At 41.1% G+C, this 22,945-nt stretch overlaps 1 protein-coding gene across 3 annotated transcripts in view; it reads right to left on the bottom strand.

Moving 5' to 3' along the window:
• PPIF (peptidylprolyl isomerase F) overlaps positions 1-21,396 on the bottom strand; it is a 446,984-nt gene extending 425,588 nt beyond the window's left edge. Inside the window, exon 1 of one of the 3 annotated variants that reach the window (XM_044055769.1) lies at positions 20,828-21,396. In XM_044055769.1, coding sequence (XP_043911704.1) covers positions 20,828-21,034 — 207 coding nt within the window. In that variant the 5' untranslated portion in view covers positions 21,035-21,396. Of the gene's footprint in view, positions 1-20,457; positions 20,572-20,624; positions 20,688-20,827 lie in introns of those variants that run through there. The other 2 variants (XM_044055770.1, XM_044055772.1) reach the window with 2 other exon arrangements.
• Between the last annotated feature and the right edge of the window lie 1,549 nt (positions 21,397-22,945).

Genomic DNA, 22,945 nt, shown 5'->3' on the forward strand with positions numbered 1-22,945 from the left:
ATGTCTGTGCTGTAACCGAAACCTGGTTCAAGGCTCCTGAGAGCACCCCGGCACTATTAGGGTTTACCTCATATCATGCCCGCCCCAAAACCGGACCACACCACAAAAGGAGAGGGTGTATCCATATTCATAAAGGATACCCACACCTCTAGGTTGGTGGCAACGCATCTAAGCTCGAAACCATCCAGGTGCAACTAACCATAGGCAAAACTGCTCTACAAATTGTAGCATGCTACAGGCCACCCTCTCAAACTCAGGAACACCACACAGCCTTCCTGAAGACACTGGAGGGTATAAATGTATCTCCAAACACCATCATATTGGGTAACTTCAACTACCCGAATATAGACTGGGAACATTACTCAAGCCCTAACTTTCTAGCCCAACGGTTCCTGGAGTTCATAAATTCAAATGCCATGGAACAGCTAGTCACAGTTCCCACGAGAGGAGAAAATATACTAGATCTCATTATCACAAACATGGGGACAAAATGCTCCACACCGGAAGTATATCCCTCATTGGTGAGATCTGATCATAAACTAATCTCACTGGAAATCCACATCCTGCCCCCACCCCAAAACAAAAAAGACCACAGTGAAGAACTTCTCTAAAGCAAACTTCACACTACTCAAGACTGGTGTGGTATCCTTCAAGGCCCCTGAGACAGTGGAAACCACAACCCAAGCTGCGGAAGCCCTTACAAATGCCTTCTATGAACACCTCCAGGACTGCATGGATCAGGCAATCCCAAATAAAACCAAGACTCTTTCCACAAAGGGCAAACGTCCAGTCTGGTGGACCCCAGCCATTAACAAACTTTACAATAAGAGGAGAAAGCTATTACATGATAGAACAAAATCCATAAAAGGGAAGTCACCCCTGATCATTATTAGTAAAAATATACGATCACTCATAAAATCGAATAATGCCAATTTTGAGAGAAAAATTGCCATGGATTCAAAGGACAATCACAAGGCCTTTTTCAGCTATGTTAGGAACCTGGGTGGAAACTCCCAGATATGCTCAGAATTAGTCCAAAATGATACAAAAATCACTGAACCCACAGACATTGCCAACATACTGGCAGACAGGTTCAGTGCAAACTTCACCCCTCCCCCTAAAGGAGAGATAACTATCCCAGTGGAGTGTAGCCTCCCAGACATCTCAAATGCGCAGGTGAAAGCTGCTCTCTCGAAAGCTAAAAACACAGCATCAATGGGACCGGATGGTGTCCCCGGCTGTGTGCTACACGAGCTAAATGAGGAATTAAACCCGCACATAAGGCAGCTGTTTAATCTCAGCCTTACCACAGGATACGTGCCCAAGGAGTGGCGTACGGCAACTGTGGTCCCACTCCACAAAGGCAGTGCCTCTATGGACCCTTTTAATTACCGCCCCATAAGCTTAACAAGTCTAGTCTGCAAAGCTATGGAGAGGATCATAATGGAGCTCATAAACAAAGATATAGGGGACTTGCAGACATTGGACCCGACCCAGTTTGGCTTTGTCAAGGGAAGAGCATGCCTTTTGAACTTGGTCGACTTCTTCGAAACAGTCACCAAGGCCATTGATGAGGGAAAGGCAGTCCATACAGCCTACCTTGACCTTGCAAAGGCTTTCGACACAATACCCCACTCAGGTATTGTAGAAAAACTTACCAGCTTAAATGTAAACCCATATGTCACAAGATGGGTTGCAAACTGGCTTAAGGACAGAACCCACAGGGTTAGAGTTGCTGGCGCTATGTCAGACTCCAAGCCAGTCACAAGTGGTGTCCCACAGGGCTCGGTCCTTGGCCCCTATTGTTCGGCATCTACTTCTCAGAAGTACAGGCCAACATGGGAGGACTTTGGCTGACAAAGTTTGCAGACGACTGCAAACTGGGCGCCATAGTGGAAAGTGCATCGGACACGGATATCCTTCAGAAGGGACTCACGGAAACAGATAGCTGGTGCCAGAGCCATGGCCTGAAGTTAAACGCCAAAAAATGTATAGTCATACCTTTCGGGAAAAACAAGGTAACCCCAAGCTACCATATAGGTGGCAATCGACTAAGCACAGAAGAGGTTATCAGGGACCTGGGGACCCAGGTTGACAGTGGCCTTTCTTTTGACACTCACGTTGCTAAAGTGGTTAGAAAGACCTTCTACATTGCCCACCTGATCGTGAAGGGATTCACATCCAGATCTAGTGAGGTCATTGTTCCCATGTACTCTTCACTTATCAGACCAATGATAGAGTACAATTCCCCATTCGGGATGTATCTCGCCCGACATCTGCAGCAATTGGAGAGACCCCAAAAGTTTCTCACCAAAAGGATAAAGGGACTCCAAAATCTGTCATATGCTGCCAGATTGAAGAAACTCCAGCTCTATTCAGTCGCATACCGTCTGCTCAGAGGTGACATGTGCCTGACATACAAGGCCATGTCCAACCCGGAATTAATGGACATGCTCCACCTCAAAAAATCCAAATCCACCAAAACCACTAGAGCAAGCGACTTCAACCTTAGCACGGATATAAATAGGACGTGCTGGAGGGATAGATTTATCACTCAGAGACTCCTTATGCTGTGGAATAGAGTCCCGGTCCATGTGAGGCAGAGCACCTCGCTGGCTCTGTTCAAGAGAAATCTTGACCTGTGGATGGGAGATCGTAGGTTTACCCCGGGAATCATCTCTGTGTCACTGCTGGACAGAGGCACAACAAACTAATGGGTACAGTATTTTTTCATATGAGGGGTGACGTAAGCCACAAAAATTCGGGCTAGGCTTATAAATGCCTTGGGGCAGATAGCCTAGTATAAACCTATGAACCTATAACCGAATTTTTATATTGCATCAGTAGCTTCTGACCTACTGATGTTTTACCTTGTGACCAAAACATGCCTCTCAACTGTATGGAATTTTTCAGAATGTCCAGATTTTTGCCTCACATTTTGGCCTGTTTTTTTCATACAATTGTGGTTTTCTAGCAAATCATTAAAGACAGAAGTCAAAACATAATGACAGACATTTGAGTTTCAGGCTTCACACCCTTCAGAAAATTCATGCTAATGCAAATCCTGTTATTTTATCAATGTTCTAAGTTTGCAAGAGCAATACTAAAAACTTGTCCCCATTTTTGGACTTGTTCCCCCATTAATGGCTTTGTCTAGACTTCTTGCTATAAGAGGTTGACAGGTATGGCCCAAAATAAATGTGCCTTTTAATTGCTTCAACAGTATTACAGACAACACTGGCATGCTGCATCCGTGTCTAGTTTGAATTCAATACTTTGCTTAGGCAGACTTGCAAATCAGAGGAACTAATGCAAGTTACATTACATTTAACGCCTTTCATTTTAACAACGAACACAGTCATTTGCAGCTGCAGGACACATTTCTACTCAATACCACAAAGGTGATTAAATGCAAGAAAATTTTTGTGATGTCCCTCCTCTGAGCCAGTAATCAAGGAGCCTGAATCCTCACTACAGACACTGGTGAGGGACCTTCACTTGAAATAAAGATAGAGAACACACAGTACTCCCAGATGCAGCTCTCACTATTTCCCTTAAGAGCAAACAGGGAATAAGTTCAGTCCAGGATCTGGGTTCCCTTTCCAGGCCCCCAATATACTGGCCGACAGATTCAGTGCTAACTTTACCCCCCCCTCTCCCACCTGCAAATGGCCAATCACAATACCAGTAGATTGCCAGGCACCCAGTATTACTACTGCACAGGTTAAAACAGCACCGTCCAAGGCCAAGAATACAGCTTCTATGGGACCTGACAATATCCCTGGTTGTGTTCTACATGAACTAGAGAGAGAACTGGCACCTCACCTGTGTGCTCTGTTCAGTAACAGCCTCATCTCAGGCTTTGTGCCTGCTGAATGGTACACTGTTACTGTTGTCCTTCTCCACAAAGGAGGAGCGACTACAAACCCTGAACTCCCCATTAGCCTGACAAGTCTGATATGCAAAGCTATGGAACTCATCGTGGACCTAATAAACAAGGATATAGGGAATCTTCAAACTCTGGATCCCACACAGTTTGGTTTTGTGAAGGGTAGATCATGCCTGCTCAACTCGGTCGACTTCTTTGAGTCAGTCACCAGAGGATGTGGATGAAGGCAAGGTGGTTCATACAGCCTACCTTGATCTGGCCAAGGCTTTTGATACCATTCCCCACCCAAGAATCATAGAAAAAACACACTAAGCTTGGCATCAACCCCTATATCACTAGGTGGGTTGCAAACTGGCTCACAAACAGAACCCACAATATGAAAGTAGCTGACTCCAAGTCAGACTGCCGATTAGTCATGAGTGGAGTCCCACAGGGTTCGGTCCTGGGTCCTCTCCCGTTTGGTATCTACTTCTCTGAAGTCCAGGCCAGCACGAAGAGACTCTGGCTGACAAAGTTCGCAGATGATTGCAAGTTGGGAGATATTAACTCCCCAAGTGATGTTGACATCCTACAGAATGGACTCATTGTGACCAACAACTGGTGTCATAGCCATGGCCTTAAGCTCAAGGCAAAAAATGTGCAGTCATCCCCTTTGGGAAAAACCCGGTTCGCATGAATTACCACATTGATGGTAGTCCACTGAACACAGAAGACGTTACAAAAGATCTGGGAACACAGATTGACAGCAACCTCTCTTTTGATCACCACATCACCACTGTGGTCAGAAAGTCCTTCTATGTGGCACATCTCATTACTAAGGGTTTTGCATCCAGAAAGAAAGAAGTCATTGTCTCCCTCTACTCTTCCCTCATTAGGCCAATCGAGTACAATGCCCCATTTGGCATGTACCTCACTTGACACCTGCAAAAACTGGAGAGGCCGCAAAAGTACCTCACAAAAGGGGATCCTAAGCCTTAAACACTTGTCCTATATGGACAGACTCAAAAAACTCCAACAATTCTCTGTCTCATATTGCATACTTAGAAGCAATCTCTGCTCGACTTACAAAGCCATGTCTGACCCAGCTCCATTAGAAAAGCTATATCTAAAGAAGCCCCAATCCACCCTCACTACATGCTCCAGAGACCTCAATCTCATTACCATAATTAAACACAACGTGCTGGAGGGACAGGTTCATAACCCAGAGACTGCCCATGCTATGGAACAGACTCCCTATACATGTCATGCAGAGCACCTCGCTGACCCTCTTAAAGAGAAATCTTGATGAGTGGATGGGAAATAGAAAATTCACTCCAGGGATAACACCAGTGGCTCTACTCAACAGAGGCACTGGGAACTACGGTCGGGTAGTACTACGCCAGGGTAATCCTATGGCTAGGCTTGTAAAGGCCCCAGGGTCATTAGCCTAGTACACACCTATGAACTTATAAGACTCCCCACTAGCACAACTAGAGTGTTCAAAAAGTGTAATTACTCACTTATCTGCCTTAGCTGTTTGCACCAGATTCTGAAGGTTATTTTATCTTTTCTGAAAGCCAAGAGCTTTGTTTAGAATCCCAGTTAAAATGTTTCATCATACTCAATTTCCCCAAATGTAGCCTCTTTCACATGGTAATCAGAGGAGAAGGAGACCTCGTCAACAGAGGGCACCTGGTCCAGGTGAGGTGAGGACTTGAGGAGAGTACGCTAGGGAAAGGAAAATATAATAACCTTCTGAATGGGGGAGGGGGGGCAAAAATGGAGGCTTGAGAGCCATAATGGCCTTGAATAAGCCCCAAGAAATGTATCGACCACTTCTCCATAGAAGACTGCAGAAAAGGGACGTTCTTAGTCTTTTGGCCTTTTTTTTCAGGGGTGACATCCACTTGGGTAAAGTGCAGAGGCTTTGCTTTGACCCCGATGTAACTCAATAACAAACCCAAGTATCTCTTCGTTTCAGGGGTGACATCCACTTGGGCTAAGTGCAGAGGCTTTGATACCGGATGTACCTCAATAAAAAATCCAAGTATCTCTTCCCTTACCAAAATCTGAGTGATACCTTCCACGCCTTCTGTGATGATGTATGGTTCCCTTTTCTCCATCCTTTCTGTAGGAGCAGGTACCTTGCACAAACTTTTCTTGGACACTGGCTTCCATCAGGGACGCAGTAGATGGCAGAGGAAGTTTCAGCCATTCCACTGGTACATTTGAATCTGACTGATCTTTGAGCCTAGGTCCAGTTTTTTTTTTTTTTTTTTGAGCTGATGGTACAGTAGTTGTGGTGGGATATGTAATCTTGGGTAGAGCTAATCAATCAACTCATTGGCATTTAATACATTTTTAGAGACTCAAACACAAATTTAAAGCCAAAGGACTGGCAGCCAGAATTCTATAATTGTGCTCTGTGCTTGCCTATCCCTCCCCCAGCTGACATTAAGCAGATCAGAGTAAACAAGAAAAGGACGGTTCCCAGAGCCTGTATAAATTCCCATTCAGCACCTCAATTCTCATTTTTAAAAGAAGTAGACAGAGGCCTCCTGATAACGGTGTTTGCTGACCTGTCTCTGGCATACTGAATTTAGTGACTTGCCATAATCGGCACGGATCTGTTTCAGTCATGAATGGGACTAGAAGAAAAGCAAATATTAACAGACAAAAAAAATTAACATACGATCTGGACAACACCTGTATCAAAACAGTATACCTGCATTATCACAGCAATACTGGTTTTCCAATAAAAAACAAGTCTTCCCCTTTCCCTGGGCTTGCATAAACTCTAAGGTGGAATACTTTATCAGTAGAGTATGGTGCAGGAAACATTTTTATTCCTAATTAGCAAGGCATGATAAGAGTCTGCGTAACCAAAGAAATACTACGAGATCTGTGCGCTGCAGGAGGTCATCACAAGGAGTCTTCCTCACTACCATTCCAGCTCCTGTATTTTAGCAGGTTGCCATTTATTGCAACAGTCTTCTCTGTGCAAAGAGATCCAAGTAAAGTTTCAAGATTTTTTGTTCCAAGAACTTTAAAATCATCTGTGTTTACTGTTCAGATTTTCGTACTTCTGTTTAATCAGATCTGCCTTTTGACATTAACCCACTTAAGCACCTTTACCTATAGTTTCACATTGCTCCTTGAGAATGCATACAGATGGCATCCTGAAGAGGGGCCACACAAAGCTAATAACCATAACAAAATTAGACAACCAAAGCACACAGATCAAACACTGTGTTGGGGACACAGCTACCCCCTCCCATAAACTTTAACATTTCTATTCCAATGGAGCAAAAGCTTACCATTAATAAAAGTAGGCTTTCCAGACACACTACCTCCATATATCTGGCCACACATCTCAGGCTCCTACACCCAGCAACCATCAACCTACAAACAAGTGCATGAACATTCATACACATGGAAGCTCACAGCAAACTGCCTTAGGGATAAAAAGGAATGAAATGTCAGCTGGAGACAGACAAATTTTGAAAGATAGGAGCATCACAGGAGAAGAACTTGTTCAATGTTTGCCATGAAATGCCAGTACATTTGTTGTCCGACCACACTTTGCACATTACTGTAAAAACAATGCAAAAGCCTGGAAGTAATTTCTACAATTTTGTTACTGCAGTCCTTGCGTGGGTGGTGTCTGCTATGCCAAACACTGCAGAAGTCTGACAAGTCATTTCATCTATTACTCTTTGCTATCTCCTGCTGGAAAAGCCACATGGAAACCTATCTGCTTCCAGAACAGATTAAACTAGTGTTTCAGCACACTTTTTCCCTCTACCACAGGGCAGCTGCTACTCTAGTCAATCTGCGATCAAAAAGATAATTGAAGAAATGAGGCTATTCTCTTGTAGTGAGAAACTTCAACAGTAATCACTTCCTGTTGGATCTGTTGCCCCCCCCCAAAGCGGGTAAAAACATCTGCTATTTCTAAAGTACTATATACCATTTTTGTAAAAGCACTTAACAGATGTGCATTTTTAGCACACACCAGTAGTGGTCCACAGTGTAGTCAAAGTGATGTGCAATGCCACATTTCCTGCAAATGAGAGTTGTTGCCTGCGATATAAAAATTCTGCATTTGTTCTTTACACTGAAGCTACCATCCTGACTAAACCCACCTTTCTGTTTCCCATCCATTAACAATCTCTCATCAATTACCGCCAACTCTTTCCCCTTTCTAATCTCTTGTTACTTTTTGCTCTTTTACTGTCCCCTACTGCTCCCACAACTAGCCTACATCCTTAACGGTCTCCTATTAATACCCCTCATTACCCATCTACTGTTATCTCAACCACCCCACTATCAGACGTTTTCTATGTATGTTTTGCGTGATTTTTCTGCTCATACCCCTCCCATCGCCTCCTTGTTTTCTGTTCTCCCTAGTGACATCCAACGTCATTTATGGAAATATACATACTTAACCTATGCTCATTAGCATTGCTCTTGTACCTCCTTACATGTCAACATGTTATAAACTTCCAATGTATACAATAAATGTTTTTACCATTACATCTCATTACCTGCAACGTCATGCTTAAAATGTTTAATTTGTTAAGAGTGTTCAATGTAAAAGTGTATTTTATGTGGAGCTTTTCTCTCATGGCCTCCAGTGGAAAAGGGACTTGTGCCCAGTCAGATTTTTCTGGTAAACAAACTATAATAAATAAATAAATGCATACATGCACTCTCTACACTTCCCACCTGCAAATTACAGAATTCTGATCAAGTCGTTTAACCAACCAGTGCTACCTGCACACCCTTGAAAAAAAAAGCAACTTGAGCTGCTGGGCTACCAGCTCGTACCATAAAGGCCTTTACTCAAATAAAGCAGGAACACTCTCTTATGTAGCCAGTCAAGAAAAAAAAAAAAGAAAGTAATTTATGAGCTGCTTCTTGTAGCAGAGGGTAGAAAATGGTTAACAAATGAGAAAATAAATAAAACAAGACAGAAACACTTTACAAAGCTGCAAGCAAACCAAAAGCAGATCAGAAATATCAGACTGCATCCCTCCAGTCTACCTGGAGTTATGTAATGCTGAAACAATAGCTGTTCCCAAATACAGATTTACCAGGCTAAATTACTTAAACCAAAAACATGCCCTGTGTCCTAGAATCCCCAGTAAGGAAGATAAAGTTAAAAATAGGCCTCCAATCTAAAATAAATTGCTTCAGTATACACAGGTGGTGTGGACAACTCAACAGTATGTTGCAAGACAAAGGAGATGAGGGTGGATATATTAACACTGCAAGTCAACCTTTTATTCCTGGTTCACTCTTGTATTTGCAAATGTATTTTAAGGCAGTTCATATTTACACTTCACAAAAATTGATGTAATTAACATGGCTACCGTAGAAGTTCCAGGAAATATCTTAAAAGGTTTTCTGATGAAGTCTTCCGTTGTTAACAAAGAACAGTGCTCAGCATTTTCTCCATTAAAATTTACATTTAACAATGCAACTGTGTAGTAACTTAATAAAAACCAACAATATACAAACATAGCCTTGCACATAACCAAATGCGAAGTTCTACTATTTCCCCACCTCTTCTCTCACCCGTCCTACCTATCGTACTTACAGCTGATCATGGCATGTGCTTTTGCTAGCGAGTTAGAACTGTTGCCCCAATAACGGAAAAATACCAATGTTACAAAAGAAAGTAAAACCCTTTCAATTAAGAATGAGGTTCCACAGGCTGCTCAGCTAGTAAACCCCCAGGGGTCTTTCAGGAATATTCAAATAAGGGACCAACATCTAAACTTTGTGATTGGCTCCTTGTTTTTCCATCTCCCAGATTTTCCTCCAATCAGCCCCCTGGACCCTCCCACCATCATCTTTAACTGCCTTTAAATAACTGACCTGTTGAATGTAATGTATTAGAACAAGAACACTTGTTCATCTACCTACTTAACTGAATAAACTACTTGAAACTTCAACAAGTCGTCTTTCATTACTCATGCATCTAATAGCCTCATGTACTTAAAACTGATTTTATATAGACTAACCCTCCACACACACTGTTTCTCATTTGTCCTGTCACCCTCTGGGTCACAGGTGGGATACCAAACCAGACTCAAGCTTTCTAGATTACCACCGGTTTCTGTTCACAAGTAAGCTGGAAACATTTTGTCAGATTATGCTGTTTTGCCCAGTCATCCAGTATCGAAGAAAAGATGAAGAAAAAAAAAAAACTAAAAAACACAATCTAACTTACCCTCACAGTTCATTACTTTAGCCTGTAACCTCTACTGCCCCAGAGCTACCTTGTAAGCCCTATGGAACAGTTCCAGGGTCAGTCTGTCCTGCATCATTCTCTACCTGCACGTACCTGTGTCCAAGGGCTACAGGTCACCACTTCAGATCTTCTAACTTACATCTTCCCATTACAATGGGTGTACCATCAAAATGCATTAGGGTCTACTTCACTTGACCTAAATTTCATTTGACTAACACCCATTTAACAGACATCCAGCTGACCTAAATTTCAATTTCATTTGACCTAAAACTCATTTGACTGGCACCCATTTCGCCGACATATAAGGCAGACTTCTTGTGGGTTTTCCTTCGCCTGTCACTTGCCTGTGATAAAAATAATTACTTATAGTGCTAACTGCTGTAATTTTGATAGTCATGTAGAAAGTAGTGTTATAGTTTTTCTAAATGTAGGTTTTTCCATTTACAATTTTTATGGGAAGTATCTAAAGTAATTTGGCAAATAATTTGTTTGTTCCCAGCAGTAGTGGCAGCGTGTAGAGTATTGTAAGGTAAGATAAAGGTATATGCCCTTTTCCCCACTGTAGTGTGATCATGGAGTTAGTATATATAATTGGGTGGGGTGGCCCCCCACCTAGTTTGGTTGTACACTGGCCCATTTCTGTTAAGAGGGTTAAGTAATTAGTTTTTAAGTTCTGGAACGGGTTAGTTACTGGTGTTCTAAGTGTGCCTGTCTATTGTTTAAGATTTAGTATGTTGAAATTCAGCATTGTAAGCTGTCGGTGAAATGGGTGTCAGTCAAATGAATTTTAGGTCAAATGAAATTGAAATTTAGGTCAATTGGGTGTCAGTGAAATGAAGTAGACCCACGTATTGCACTACAAGTTCTCTTTCTGAAATAAATGCATGAACACATTTTTTACAGTGCAAGTTCTTGTAAGGAAAGCAACCTATCTTCAGCCTTTACACTGGATTACACCTCCTCTAGTAAACAGATGCACAGTACAACAAACTGTTCCATGCACCCCTAACTGTCACTGGGCATGCTTTGTAACTACTCTGTCTTAAATAAGCACAACACGCTTATGGCATTCTTTATATACACACACTTATGACATTAACAACTCAATGTAAAACACACAGAACACACTGCTCTCTCTCCCCAAATCAACTACAAAGTACAGCTGAAAGTAAATATAAATTCTTCGGTTATTGTTTAACTGCTGGTGACACGCATCTGCCCTCATTAGTGTCACTGCATTCTCCATATGAAGTTAACTATCTACCCATTTTTTTTGCAGGAATTATCTTATCATTAAAGTTAGGAACTACTTTGTGAGCAGCTTTTGTCTTGGATCCCCAACAGTTTAAGCCTTGTTGATCATCCCAGTTAAAATAGTCTACATGAACAGAGATACTGCTACAATCAGATATTTTTGTTACTTGAAAATATTTATATCCATCTCACAGTCACCAAATAATTGGCACAGCATTAAATGACCCAATTTAATTCAAGATCTAAATCATACAAAAAGTGTTCCATAAACCACAACATAAATATAGAAAACATCAGTAAAAGTCACATTAAAATCGGGCGTAATATTTAAGTAGCATGCATGAATGAGCCTTTCACATAACATTGTGAAACACTTGGATTTAAGACTTTCACATGCGTTTTCAGTTCAGTCAAAAGGAAGGCTGGAAAACTTAGGGAAAGTACTCCAAACTGAGTACCACAATAACCCTTCTATCAGTTAAAATTATGAGACAGGAGAAAGACGTTGAAGAAATGCAGTGTGCTGTACAGAAGTACATCAGGAGGATGGCCTAATGGTTAAGTGGTTAAAGTGCTTGCCTTATAAACACAAGGTGCAGGGTTGGAGTCTTGCAAGGGATAATTGACTAGGCTTAAAATAGCTCAAAAGGGCAATTAGCCTAGTACTAATTTATTTATTTATTTATTTATTTATTTAACATTTGTTAACCGGGCTGGTCTATCTGGATACATATCCTACACAATAGAAGTACATATTTAAATTGCAAGATTCAAAGTATTGTTACAACAAGAGAATACAGTTTACATATGCAGGAATGAAAATTTACATAGATGTTATATAAGACTAAAGGACAGACAGGAAATTATACACAAAACATTGATTTCGTTAAAGATACTGAAAAATAGACTGAAATCAGAGATTTTCCTTATTACTAAAAGGAAAGAGAAATTTTAGAGATCTGCAATTAAGTGGAGCTAGAAGTAATGAGATATGTAGTTAGTCAGGTTCTCGACATGGGCATGTCCATTGTGTGGAGAGATATTCTTTAAGGTTAGCTTTGAAATGATTGACCTAAGTAGTAAGTCTAAGGTTGTTTGGCAGGAGTTCCACTGCTTGCCAATGGAATTGTTTTTGCTTTAATGGTTAGGATCTGGATGCTGTTTGATGATCGGAGACTGTTGAGGTTAGTATATGGAGTTAGAATTTTGCACAGTGAGGGAGTTCTATCAGGATGGTTGATTATTTTATCAATGATGGGTTGCAAGGGGAACCTGTAATAAATCTGAAGCATAGAGGAGGGAAGAGAGGAGATAATAGTTAATTTGGTAATGGGAGTTAGGAAGTTTTTAATTCTGTACATAGATCCTAGTTTTTGTTAACAGACTTTACTGTTTGGGTAATGTGTATGTCAAATTTGAGCTTATGATCAATAGTGACACCTAGCAGTTTGGTACTGGTAACGGGTTATGAGGGTCCCATTATTGGATTTAATATGAAAGGTTGTGTTGTTAGTGTTTGGGAGTTCTTTACCTAGAGGTGAGAAGACGTTGGGGAAGAAAAGTAATAGTTTGGTTTTAGCTGGGTTAAGTAGAAGTTTTAAGTCAGTGAACCATTTTTCAACTAGTGAAAAACAATGTTGTGTGGTCATTTGGAGATTCGAGAGGGAGCAGATTAAGGTGGAGTCGTGGATTTAGGGATGACTGATTGAAGGTCATTTATGAAGATGGAAAACAGAAGTGGGCCCAGTATCGAGCCCTGTGGAACACCTATGGTATCGGGAGCAGTCCTGATATTCTGTTTTGCCATAGGACAGCTTGTTGCCTACCAGTGAGGTAGGCATTGAACCAGTTTAGTGCTGGAGTGTCAGGGTTTCAAGGATGTTGAGAAGGAATTGATGATTGACCATATCGAATGCTTTTGATAGGTCCAGAAAGAGGGCAGATGATATGAGTTTGTTATTGCGATTGTTGTTGATTGAGTCAATAAAGGAAAGGAGGGCAGTAGTTGTACTAAAAACCATGCTGGGCATTGGACAAGAGATTATTAGAGGTCAGATAGTGAAGAAGTTGTTTGTGGATGCATCTTTCCATGATTTTCGCTATGGGGACAGGATGGCTATTGGTCTATAATTTGACATTTCCAGGGAGGTACCTCCTTTGTGAAGTGGAATGATATAGGAAGTCTTCCAGATTGAGGGAATGTTCATCTCAGTTATAGATCTGTTTATTAGGATTGATATGGGGTAGGCTATTTCATCAGATGCAATTTGTAAGAATTCAGGAAGGTGGTCAGCCGCTAGGGTAGTTGGTTTGAGTTTTTCATAGGAGGAAGAGACTGGCTTTAAATTAAAGGGGGTAGGGTTGTCACGTTGCAGTTTAGCAGCAGGTGGGGAAGTGGAGGTAAGGTGACTGGCTAAGGTTTGGATAGTCTCAGTGAAGAAGGAGTTAAAGGTGTTGGCTACTTCTTCTTGGCCTTCTCTAAGAGTTTCTCAGGGGTTGGGGTGGAAGTTTTGCCTGGGTGCAGAAGGTTGTTAAAACCTGCCCAGAATTTCTTTAGGTTGTTCTGGTGTTTTTGCTGGAGGCTGCAGAAGTATTGTTTTTGTCTTGGGTTATGGCAGTTTTAGTTGTTGAAATTTACAACGGTCTTGGGGTTTTGTGGCTCTCCATTTTTCCCAGGCTTGGTCACGAAGTTTGATTTTGGATTTAGTATCAGTAGTGAGCCAAGGTGCTATGCGAGTTTTGGTTCTAATTTGTCTATGTGGAGCATGTGAGTCAAGTATCTTAAGGAACGCGTCATTGAAGTGGGACACACTCTCTTCTAGTGGAAGAGTCTTTAATATGGTCCAGTTGCAGAATTTCAGGTCAGCAAGAAATAATTGAGGGACGAATTCTTTTTTGTTTCTGTTTAATCTATATACGTCAGTGTTAGAAGTTGGGCATTTATGTTTAATGATATAAGTTATTAGGTGATCGCTGAGGTCACAGGGAAGGGTGCCAGTGGTGTAGTTATTAGAGTCTCTATTAGTAAGGATCCAGTCAATTATACTTTCTTTTTGAAGTGAGTTGCCTATTCTGGTTGGGGATAGGATATTTTGGGAGAAACCATATAGGTTAATAGGTTGTGGAGTTATATGTGTAGAATAGAGACCAGTCAATGTTGACGTCTCCAAGAAATATGGTTTCTTGTGGGTAGTTGATGGCTAGCCAGCTCAGGGATTGCTCCAGGTTTTCTGTGTTCTTCCTGTAGGGATATAGGTTACAATAAGGTTGATGCGTTTTGAGTGTTTAGGCAGATCTGTAGGGCTATAATTTCTAGGTTTGAGATCATAGGAGGTTGTACTTGGTTCTTAAGGATGTTTAGTTTATTTTTAAACATAATCGCTATTCCTCCACCTTTTTCTTTGTACGATCAGCCCTGAGAATATTGTACCGGGTGGGAGGATCTCTTCATTCTTAGTAGAGGGTTTTAGCCATGTTTCGTTAGACACATGATGTCAGGGAATGACTAGCTATGATGGCGTGAAGGTTGTGAATTTTGTTGTTAATGCTTCTTAGGTTCAGGTGTAGTATTAGAAGGAGTCAGTAGGTTTTAGGGTTAAATTATAGGGATTAGAGATTGGCATAGTGGTGGGACCTGGGTTTGGGTGAATATCTCCATCGATGTTAATACAATTTTTCAAGTAAACTAAAAGTCTTTGTAGTTTAAATAGTATTTTGAGATTAGTTTTGTTATGTGGAATTTTAGGGTGTTGAAGTGTCGGGTGGACTATTTTGGGGGATATATTTTTGTCCTGGTAGATTGAGGGTGGTATATAACTGTCATGGAGATTGAATTGGGAGTTGGTGTGGCACTTTGGAAAGGAATGCCTATAAGAGTTTGGTTTTCATATATTGTTAGGATATAGGTGGTGATGAGAAGTATAATTATGATGGGGGTAATAGTATAAGTGAAATTTGTCATACTGAAGTAGGGAAGTGGGTAACGAGACTTTGTGTGGGGTTTGTTAGAGGGTTGGGCCTTGGGGTGGGAGGAGTTATGGAGTTTGACAAGGGAGCCTTGGATTTGTTAAGTGGGAAAGTGGGAGGGACTATTTGTAGCTATAAAAGTAGGGATGCTGGGGCGGTGGGATAAGGGGCAGGGGAGGGAGAGCGGAGGAGGAGGCGGGGAGCGGCGAGCGGGGCCTACACCGCCAGGAGACTTTGCAGGGTCTTAAAGGTAACAGTTTCCAGTAGTATAACTCAACACAATGGAGTTACTAGTGCTGAATTTATAAAGATGCAATTTTTTACAGGCTTTGTATTATTAAAGTCTTCAAGATAGAGTGTCAGGTTCTTGACAAGGACAGTATAGTTCTCTCTGAATAGGGTACTAATGTTTTGTTTTTGATTTTTAAGAAGAGTTGAGGCTTCTGGTTTAGTTTTCTTTGTGGTCCTGATGGGCGCTGTTAGGTCTTGGGAACCACAGGAAGCTAGGCAAGGGAGGGGGCTACCTATGATACAAGTGAGGGAGAGAGATATGAGTATTAGTGTTAATAAGGTTGAAAAATAGTACTAGCAGGCTAAAACAGCTATCCTTTTTAGCCACAAACACACTCAAATGCCTTCATAATCCATAAAGTATGCAGTTAAAGAGAAACATTCAAATACTATGAGATGGCATCAAATGACTTCAGCTTAGTTAAATACACAGCAGATACTGAAATTATAACTTTAAATAATCTAATCTAATCTAATCTAATCTAATCTAAAAAAGGAAAGGCACAAGTCAATAGGGGAAACAAAATCAGGATTCAGAAATGCACAGACAAACTTTCTGATGCTAACATGGTACAAAGAGGTTACGGACACGACACAAAAAAAGATAAATGAATACACGCTGTTGAAAAGAGAATGATGTCTGGAAGATGAAGACAGTTCAGGCATTTATCTGCAGAATCTACAGTTGGTCTCGGATGACAGATGTCAGGCAATACAATCAACCCTCACTTTATACTGACCATGTACAGAATAAGTGAAAATGGGATGAGCATGCAATTTAAGATATTTGAGTTTTGCCGATAGGCCTGCCACATTCCCAGCAAAAGGGACATGCAAGTTGATGTAAATGCAGTTTTGTTTTTGGTGATATAAATTTAAAACAAACAATCTAATGTTAAACCCAGAAAGTAGAGCTAAACCCAGAAAGTAGAGCTATGTGTAGCAGGTATCAGAATCTATTTCAAGAGATGGTGGTAAGGTTGTGAATCAGAGACCCAAGCTAAAATTATAAAAAGGGGCTCCAGTGAAGTTCCTTTCACAAATGTAAGATTTCTCAAGAAAATCAAGAGCACAGGGAAAAAGATAAGTCCTCTATCTACTTTGAACGTATTTAGTTTAAAACCAAGAATGCAGACAGTTCAGTCAACAAATACAGGGACCAATGAGAAAGTTCCAGAAGCCCTAGCACTCTACCACTGCACCACCTCAAAGTCACATCACCTTCCATGTCACGTCAAATTATACAACCAGATGGCTTCTCTAGCTCCACAAAATGCAAGCAGCCAGTACAGTAACACTCCCACAACTCCCTGTAACATCCACGCAAAGGCAGAGCTTATCTGCCTTTCACATAATGCTCACCCTGAATCACAGAATTATTAGAAACACTCCCACAATGCCATATAACATCCACGCAAGGACAGAATTTATCTACTTTTCACATAATTTTGTGATTCAGGGTGAGCATTATCAGCAAACCGTGAATGAACATACCAATACGCTGTCTCAGCTTTAGGGGCTTCTGCATAAAGTTTAAGTAATCATGCCTAACATGGAAATTTCACTTTAGTAAGTGAAGTGCGATTCTGCTGCTGAAGTCCGGGTCCAGTGGTATGTTTTACTGGAGAATGCTCATTAGGGATTTAGTGCACCTCAACATAAGTAGCAGGTCTTAGGATGGTTTTATTATCTACATCAGCATAAATAGGTTCGGTGGTAGTGTGAATATGTGGTGTGGAAGTGGGACTTCGTAGCTAGAACCGATAACCGCAGTTGATGGAAGAATTTGAACGGTTCTACACCTCTCACACATCGACTGGCAGCAGAAATTGTCAACCATCATAAGGCAGTTTATACACTGCCTAGTGATAAGAGGCTGGCATTACAAGGCTACAGACAGTGACCCTGTGGTGTCTAGTAAACTGATAAGGGGACAATGTAATTAGATACAAAGTAATGACAACATACAGCAAAAATAGTTACACAAGTGCTAGTTTACTTGCAAAGAAAGGTGTAGCAAGAGTGGTTTGAGTATGTGGAAAAAAAAAAATCATACCACAGGAATAAATGGACAAGCAGTTAAATGCTTACAAAATACATACATCTAGCACAATATGTGCTGCTAAATAAAAGCAAATCAACTTATCAGTCAGCACTACATTTAGCTTTACGAGCCCAAAACCACTGGAACGCCAAGAGATTTTTGGATCAGATGCCACTTGCTGTAACCAGTGCTAAGCAGTCAAAGAATAAAATGAATAAACAACTTTAGTGCGGTCAGTACAGCAAGGCAAAAAAAGTTATGGACATGGCTACCACCAGTGTCACATGTGCTACCAACAGGCAGATATGATTCAAGTACATCATCAGTACAGTCGCTTTAAAAACAGTAAATGCCCAGGATTAGGGAAGTGTCTAACAAGACAATGGAGAACAATACTTTTTAGATGGCCTCAAAGAAGTTCTTGCATACCATTCTGTAGCTGCAGGGAGACGGGCACGGTTTGCTCTGTTCTCAGCGAGGGTGACAGAATCCTAACCACAGCTGTAGACCTTGTCAGGAGTTTAAAAGCGCATTAACAGAACTCCTGAACTTGACTAGGGTGTCTTTATTCAAAAAGGCACTTCCAGGAACAAGGGATAGGATTGGGTATGTTTCTGTAGAAGCACTGAGTTAACAGGTCAGTGGTGATACCTTCAAGCAATGGACCGAGATCTAGCTACAGAAGTGATGAAGGCACTGAAAAGTGCTTGGGTGTAACAGCTAATATAGCTTTTCACTGTTGGGTGGAAGGCAGGGACAGCCCTTCTGGACTGGCATACTAGGGTGGTGTTCTTCATTTTCTATCAAGGGGACAGAAGGATGTGCTCCCTGATGCCATGTCAACTACTGAAGTCTTCAACAAGGTCTATCTCAACACCTCATTCCATAGCACCCTCTCATATAAAGAAATTCCACTGCCAGGGACAAGTCTGTCATAATCAGTACCACTCCAGCCTGCTACAGACCTACCAATGCACCCTTACTTAAATCCTGTTAGTAAGGGATGAGCCAACAAGACGACTCTGTGCAGCTTTTTTCAGGCTAAACCTATGTGATCACCCAGCCACCAAAACACTCACTGGCAAATGCCATCTCAAACTGCTCCTCCCAGGTCCTTGGTCCTGAATAATTTTGAATCATTGATCTTCTGCAACCAATTTGAAAATAACAAATGGGGGGGGGGTCACATTTTGAATCACTGACATTCTGCAACCAATTTAAAAATGATAAAAAGGAAGTGAAATCCATACACTGATTTGTTAAAGCATCAGTACATCCAAGAGTTGTGGTCAAGTCTCAAACTTCCACTGGGATCTAAAATTATTTCTGGATCTCAAGAACCAGAAAAATTTGTCACTGGGAACTTTTGCTTAAAAAAAAAAAAAAAAGTTAACTAAATTAGTTTGATAAATGAAAAGCTATTTTACTACCTTAACAGAACAGAAAAAAAAATATAGTGCACTAGAGTTTGACTACTGCTTCAGTAATTCCTCTGAATTATTAAATACACATGCAGGTTACCCTCAACCATTACACCCCTAGCCACAAGGTCCATAAATTACAAGGTTATACATACACAAACTTTTTCAGCACAACTTTTATTAATTTATTACATTAGGCAAGCACCCCAGTATTCAATCTTGCCTCTCACATAAAAGGATTACAACGAAGCATATACACACACTAAATACATCTCACTCAGGACCTGCACAACCAACAGTGCAACCTGAACAAGAAAGTTAATCGGCTTCGATACCTCCTCTTACAGTTATTGCCAGAAAACAACTTAAATGGCACGGGTTATTCGCAGTATCACACACATAACTGCAAATTAAGCCAGTGGTTGTCTAGACTGATGAAAGAAGTACCCTTTTAATCATTTAATAACTCAGTGGAAACACAGCAATCATAATGGATATAGGAAAAATACAAAATATTGAGAACATCTGTCTCTCAAAAACAGAAAGCAGTCAAGTAAACAAGCACATCCCCCCAACCGAAACTTGCTCACTTTGCTTCCATTTACAGTAATTGTTAAATTTACAACATAAATCAGCAAGAATACATTAATACAGAGAATAAATATTTCATCTTTTTGAAGAAATTCCAACATACAAGCATATGAAAATTAAAACTCTATAAGCACTTTGGGATTAAACAAAGGAAATAAACGGATCTATAGCCCATCCCAGCCTTCTGCAAGTATGCAATGAGGAGACAGAGGGCTACTATAGAAAACTGTTAACAAAAAATGGGCACGACCAGCTATTAATAACAGTGTACCAGTGTGACAGAAAGACAAACTGAAGCAATCCTTTACTCCTATTAAATTATTTTACTTAATTTATCATAAGCCAAAGAATTCTGAAGGCACATAAATTCTGGTCTTGTTTCCTGTACCTTTTGCTGTAAAGCAAGGGGACTGTTACCAGAAAACTATTTTGACCCTGGGGTATTGAGAATTTTTGAGCCTGAATTTTTCAGAATTGATTGTGGAGTCCTACTTTACCATACATAGAGACCCAGGGAGGTAGCCAATAGACTAAACGACCAAATCTGTTCTCAATTAGTTGTATATATATATAGGATGCATCTTACCTAAACAATTTAAGACCAGAACATATGCTAAAAACTCTCACAGTAGACTTTTACATACATCTATATCACTACTGGCACTGGCACATACACTTGCTTTAACAGCTCACTAAAACAGAAGTTTGCTTAAAACTGTAACACTAACTGCTCCTAATTTTCACAAAAGGCTGGCTGTCATACATTCATTTATCTTCAAGGCACTCATATTGGCTTTGCCTGGCTAGTAGATACAGCTGTTCCAGGACCCATTTTATACAAAATTATGACAGTTGCTTATCAGAAGAGGCAAACACCCGGCAGCCTGGATGTTGACTGTTTCGAAAAGCACCAAGGAAAAGGGCACCTACGTCTGTGAAGGTCACAGTAACAGGTGTCAGCAATGCAAATTGTGACATGGAAGCTAATGGGGAGCCTGGCTCCTACGCGTCTAGTCGTTCCATACTGTGACAGGCATAGAGCTCCTCACCTTGGAGATGAAACGTTGAGAAGCATCTACTGCTGGCAGGATTCAACGCATGTCTGTGCATAATTAACTACATAATTAACTTACCTGGAAGACGATGCGACCGAGCGGCTGGTTGTCAGCGGCCACGTCAAAGAACACTAAAGGCAGCTGTGACTGACTGCGGTTCGAATCGGAGCTGCTCGTGTTGCTACACAGACGAGAAAAGGGCAGCCAGACAGCAGCGGAGCAGGACAGCATCCCGGTCCGTGTCCGCGGACGGAGAAGTGCACTACACAACCGCAGGGACATCATCTCCCCCGCAATAAGTGAAGCAGTAAATCGGCGAGTCCGTTTAGAAAGGGAAGCGAAACTATAGCTAGGCGATTCCGTGCACGGTTCGGTCCACTCTGTACCACTGACAACCCAGCGCTACTGCTGAGATTCTCACGTGGATTGATGCTCACGCGTGTTCTACAGACACGCGCTTGATAAAGTCAGGCACGAGACTAGCCCCAATAGTGAGGATTCAAGGGTGCCTTCGTTTCGGTAAATTAAATAATAATGATGGCATGCGTGCCAAAAGTAACTATAGCCTTTTACATAACAAGCAAGTACTAAGTACGGAACTAGCATCAAAGAAATAAGAAACTACTGCAGCTGCGCAGAAAGAAACATTCAGTCGGCAAAGGGGGCGGGACCAAGCTCCAGCAGCCACGAGCGCCGCCTTATTTGCTAATCAGGACCATAACTCCTCCCAGGAACCGACTCGAGCCGGTGCATCGAAGTGTTAATATCATAAGCATAGTTCTAACTAAATAGAGACAAACCTCAACAGAATCAGGGACAAATTCAGAAATAATTAGGGACACTTTTTAAAATATCAGTGCTGCTAACTTGAGATATTAACAGAATAACAAAATGCAAATGAATATACATTTTCTAAAGTAAAAGGAGTCTGTAGCTCTCTAATTATTGTCATTATTTATTAAGTGTAACGCACCACCATGTCTCTAAAAGGCACCAGTTTTAGGAGGGATTAAGAGTGACAGAGCTAAAATTTGTGTCAAAATCAGGGACAGTTGGGAGGAATAACCTCAAGTGTACATACAAGTACCTCTGAACTGTCCGTATTTTTACCTCATATTGTTGGTATGTTCCTAATAAAATGTGTGGTTTTCTGGCAAATCACAGAGGGTTGAACTCACTAAATAAAAACATACATTTCAATTTCAGACTTTTTATCATTCAGAATGAAAATGCATGTTAACTCAGAACCTGCTACTTCAGCAGCTTTCTAACTTAATAAGAGCAGTATTTAAAATCTGTCTCTATTTTGAGGCTTTTGTCCCTCTATTAGTTTAAGCTTTGGCCAGATTTCTTGTGCTAAGAGGTTGAGAGGTATGTACACAGGCCTTGACATGTGACATGCAATTGGACTTTTGGGGGGGATAGAGCCCCCCCCCCCCCAGCAGTTATGCTGTAATTGAATGAATATTTTTTTTTACAGTGTGCCTGTTCTGAGTAAATACTTGAAGTCCAAAACTTCACTTGTTGGTCTGTGAACAAGTACTTAAGATGTACATAGGATTTTTGGAAATGTACACTGTCTTTCAGAATGTCTAAGTGCACAGCCAGTAGCTTGCTGACTCAAGGCTCCTGGGTTTTATGACGAGAACACGTTCAGCTTCTCACCGATAAATACTCATATGTTTTTTTTTTTTTTTGTAGACTTTAGTGGTCACGACCAAATCACCTAGAATCAATCTTTACACTATCCAATGGTTATCCCCACACAGCAGGCAGTCTGTAATGCATGTGCCCTGTAAACATTGCTAACACATTCAATAGTTTCTTCACAGAAACTATACAATCCCTGGCCACACAATTCAAACAAACAACCAGCCCACTCCACTACCCATGCCAGCAGAATACTACAACTACAACAGATCATCTATTTACCTTCGATCCAGTACCCATATCCTCTATAACATCTCTTCTTAAAAAACTAAACCCCACTAAGCTAGCAGCTGACCTTCTCCCAGCTGAGTTTCTGCAAAAAGCAGCTGAGGCCATTTCCTATCCCGTCTCCATAATCATAAACCGTACCTTGTCAGAAGACTTCATCCCCTCCATATGGAAAATGTCCCACATTATTCCTCTCCATAAAGGTGGTAGCTCACTAGAGCTAACCAACTACAGGCCTATAGCTATACTCTCACCCCT

The sequence above is a fragment of the Protopterus annectens genome, chromosome 14.part0 (assembly GCF_019279795.1).
Source record: "Protopterus annectens isolate FY-2018-M chromosome 14.part0, PAN1.0, whole genome shotgun sequence".
Lineage (NCBI taxonomy): Eukaryota > Metazoa > Chordata > Ceratodontiformes > Protopteridae > Protopterus > Protopterus annectens.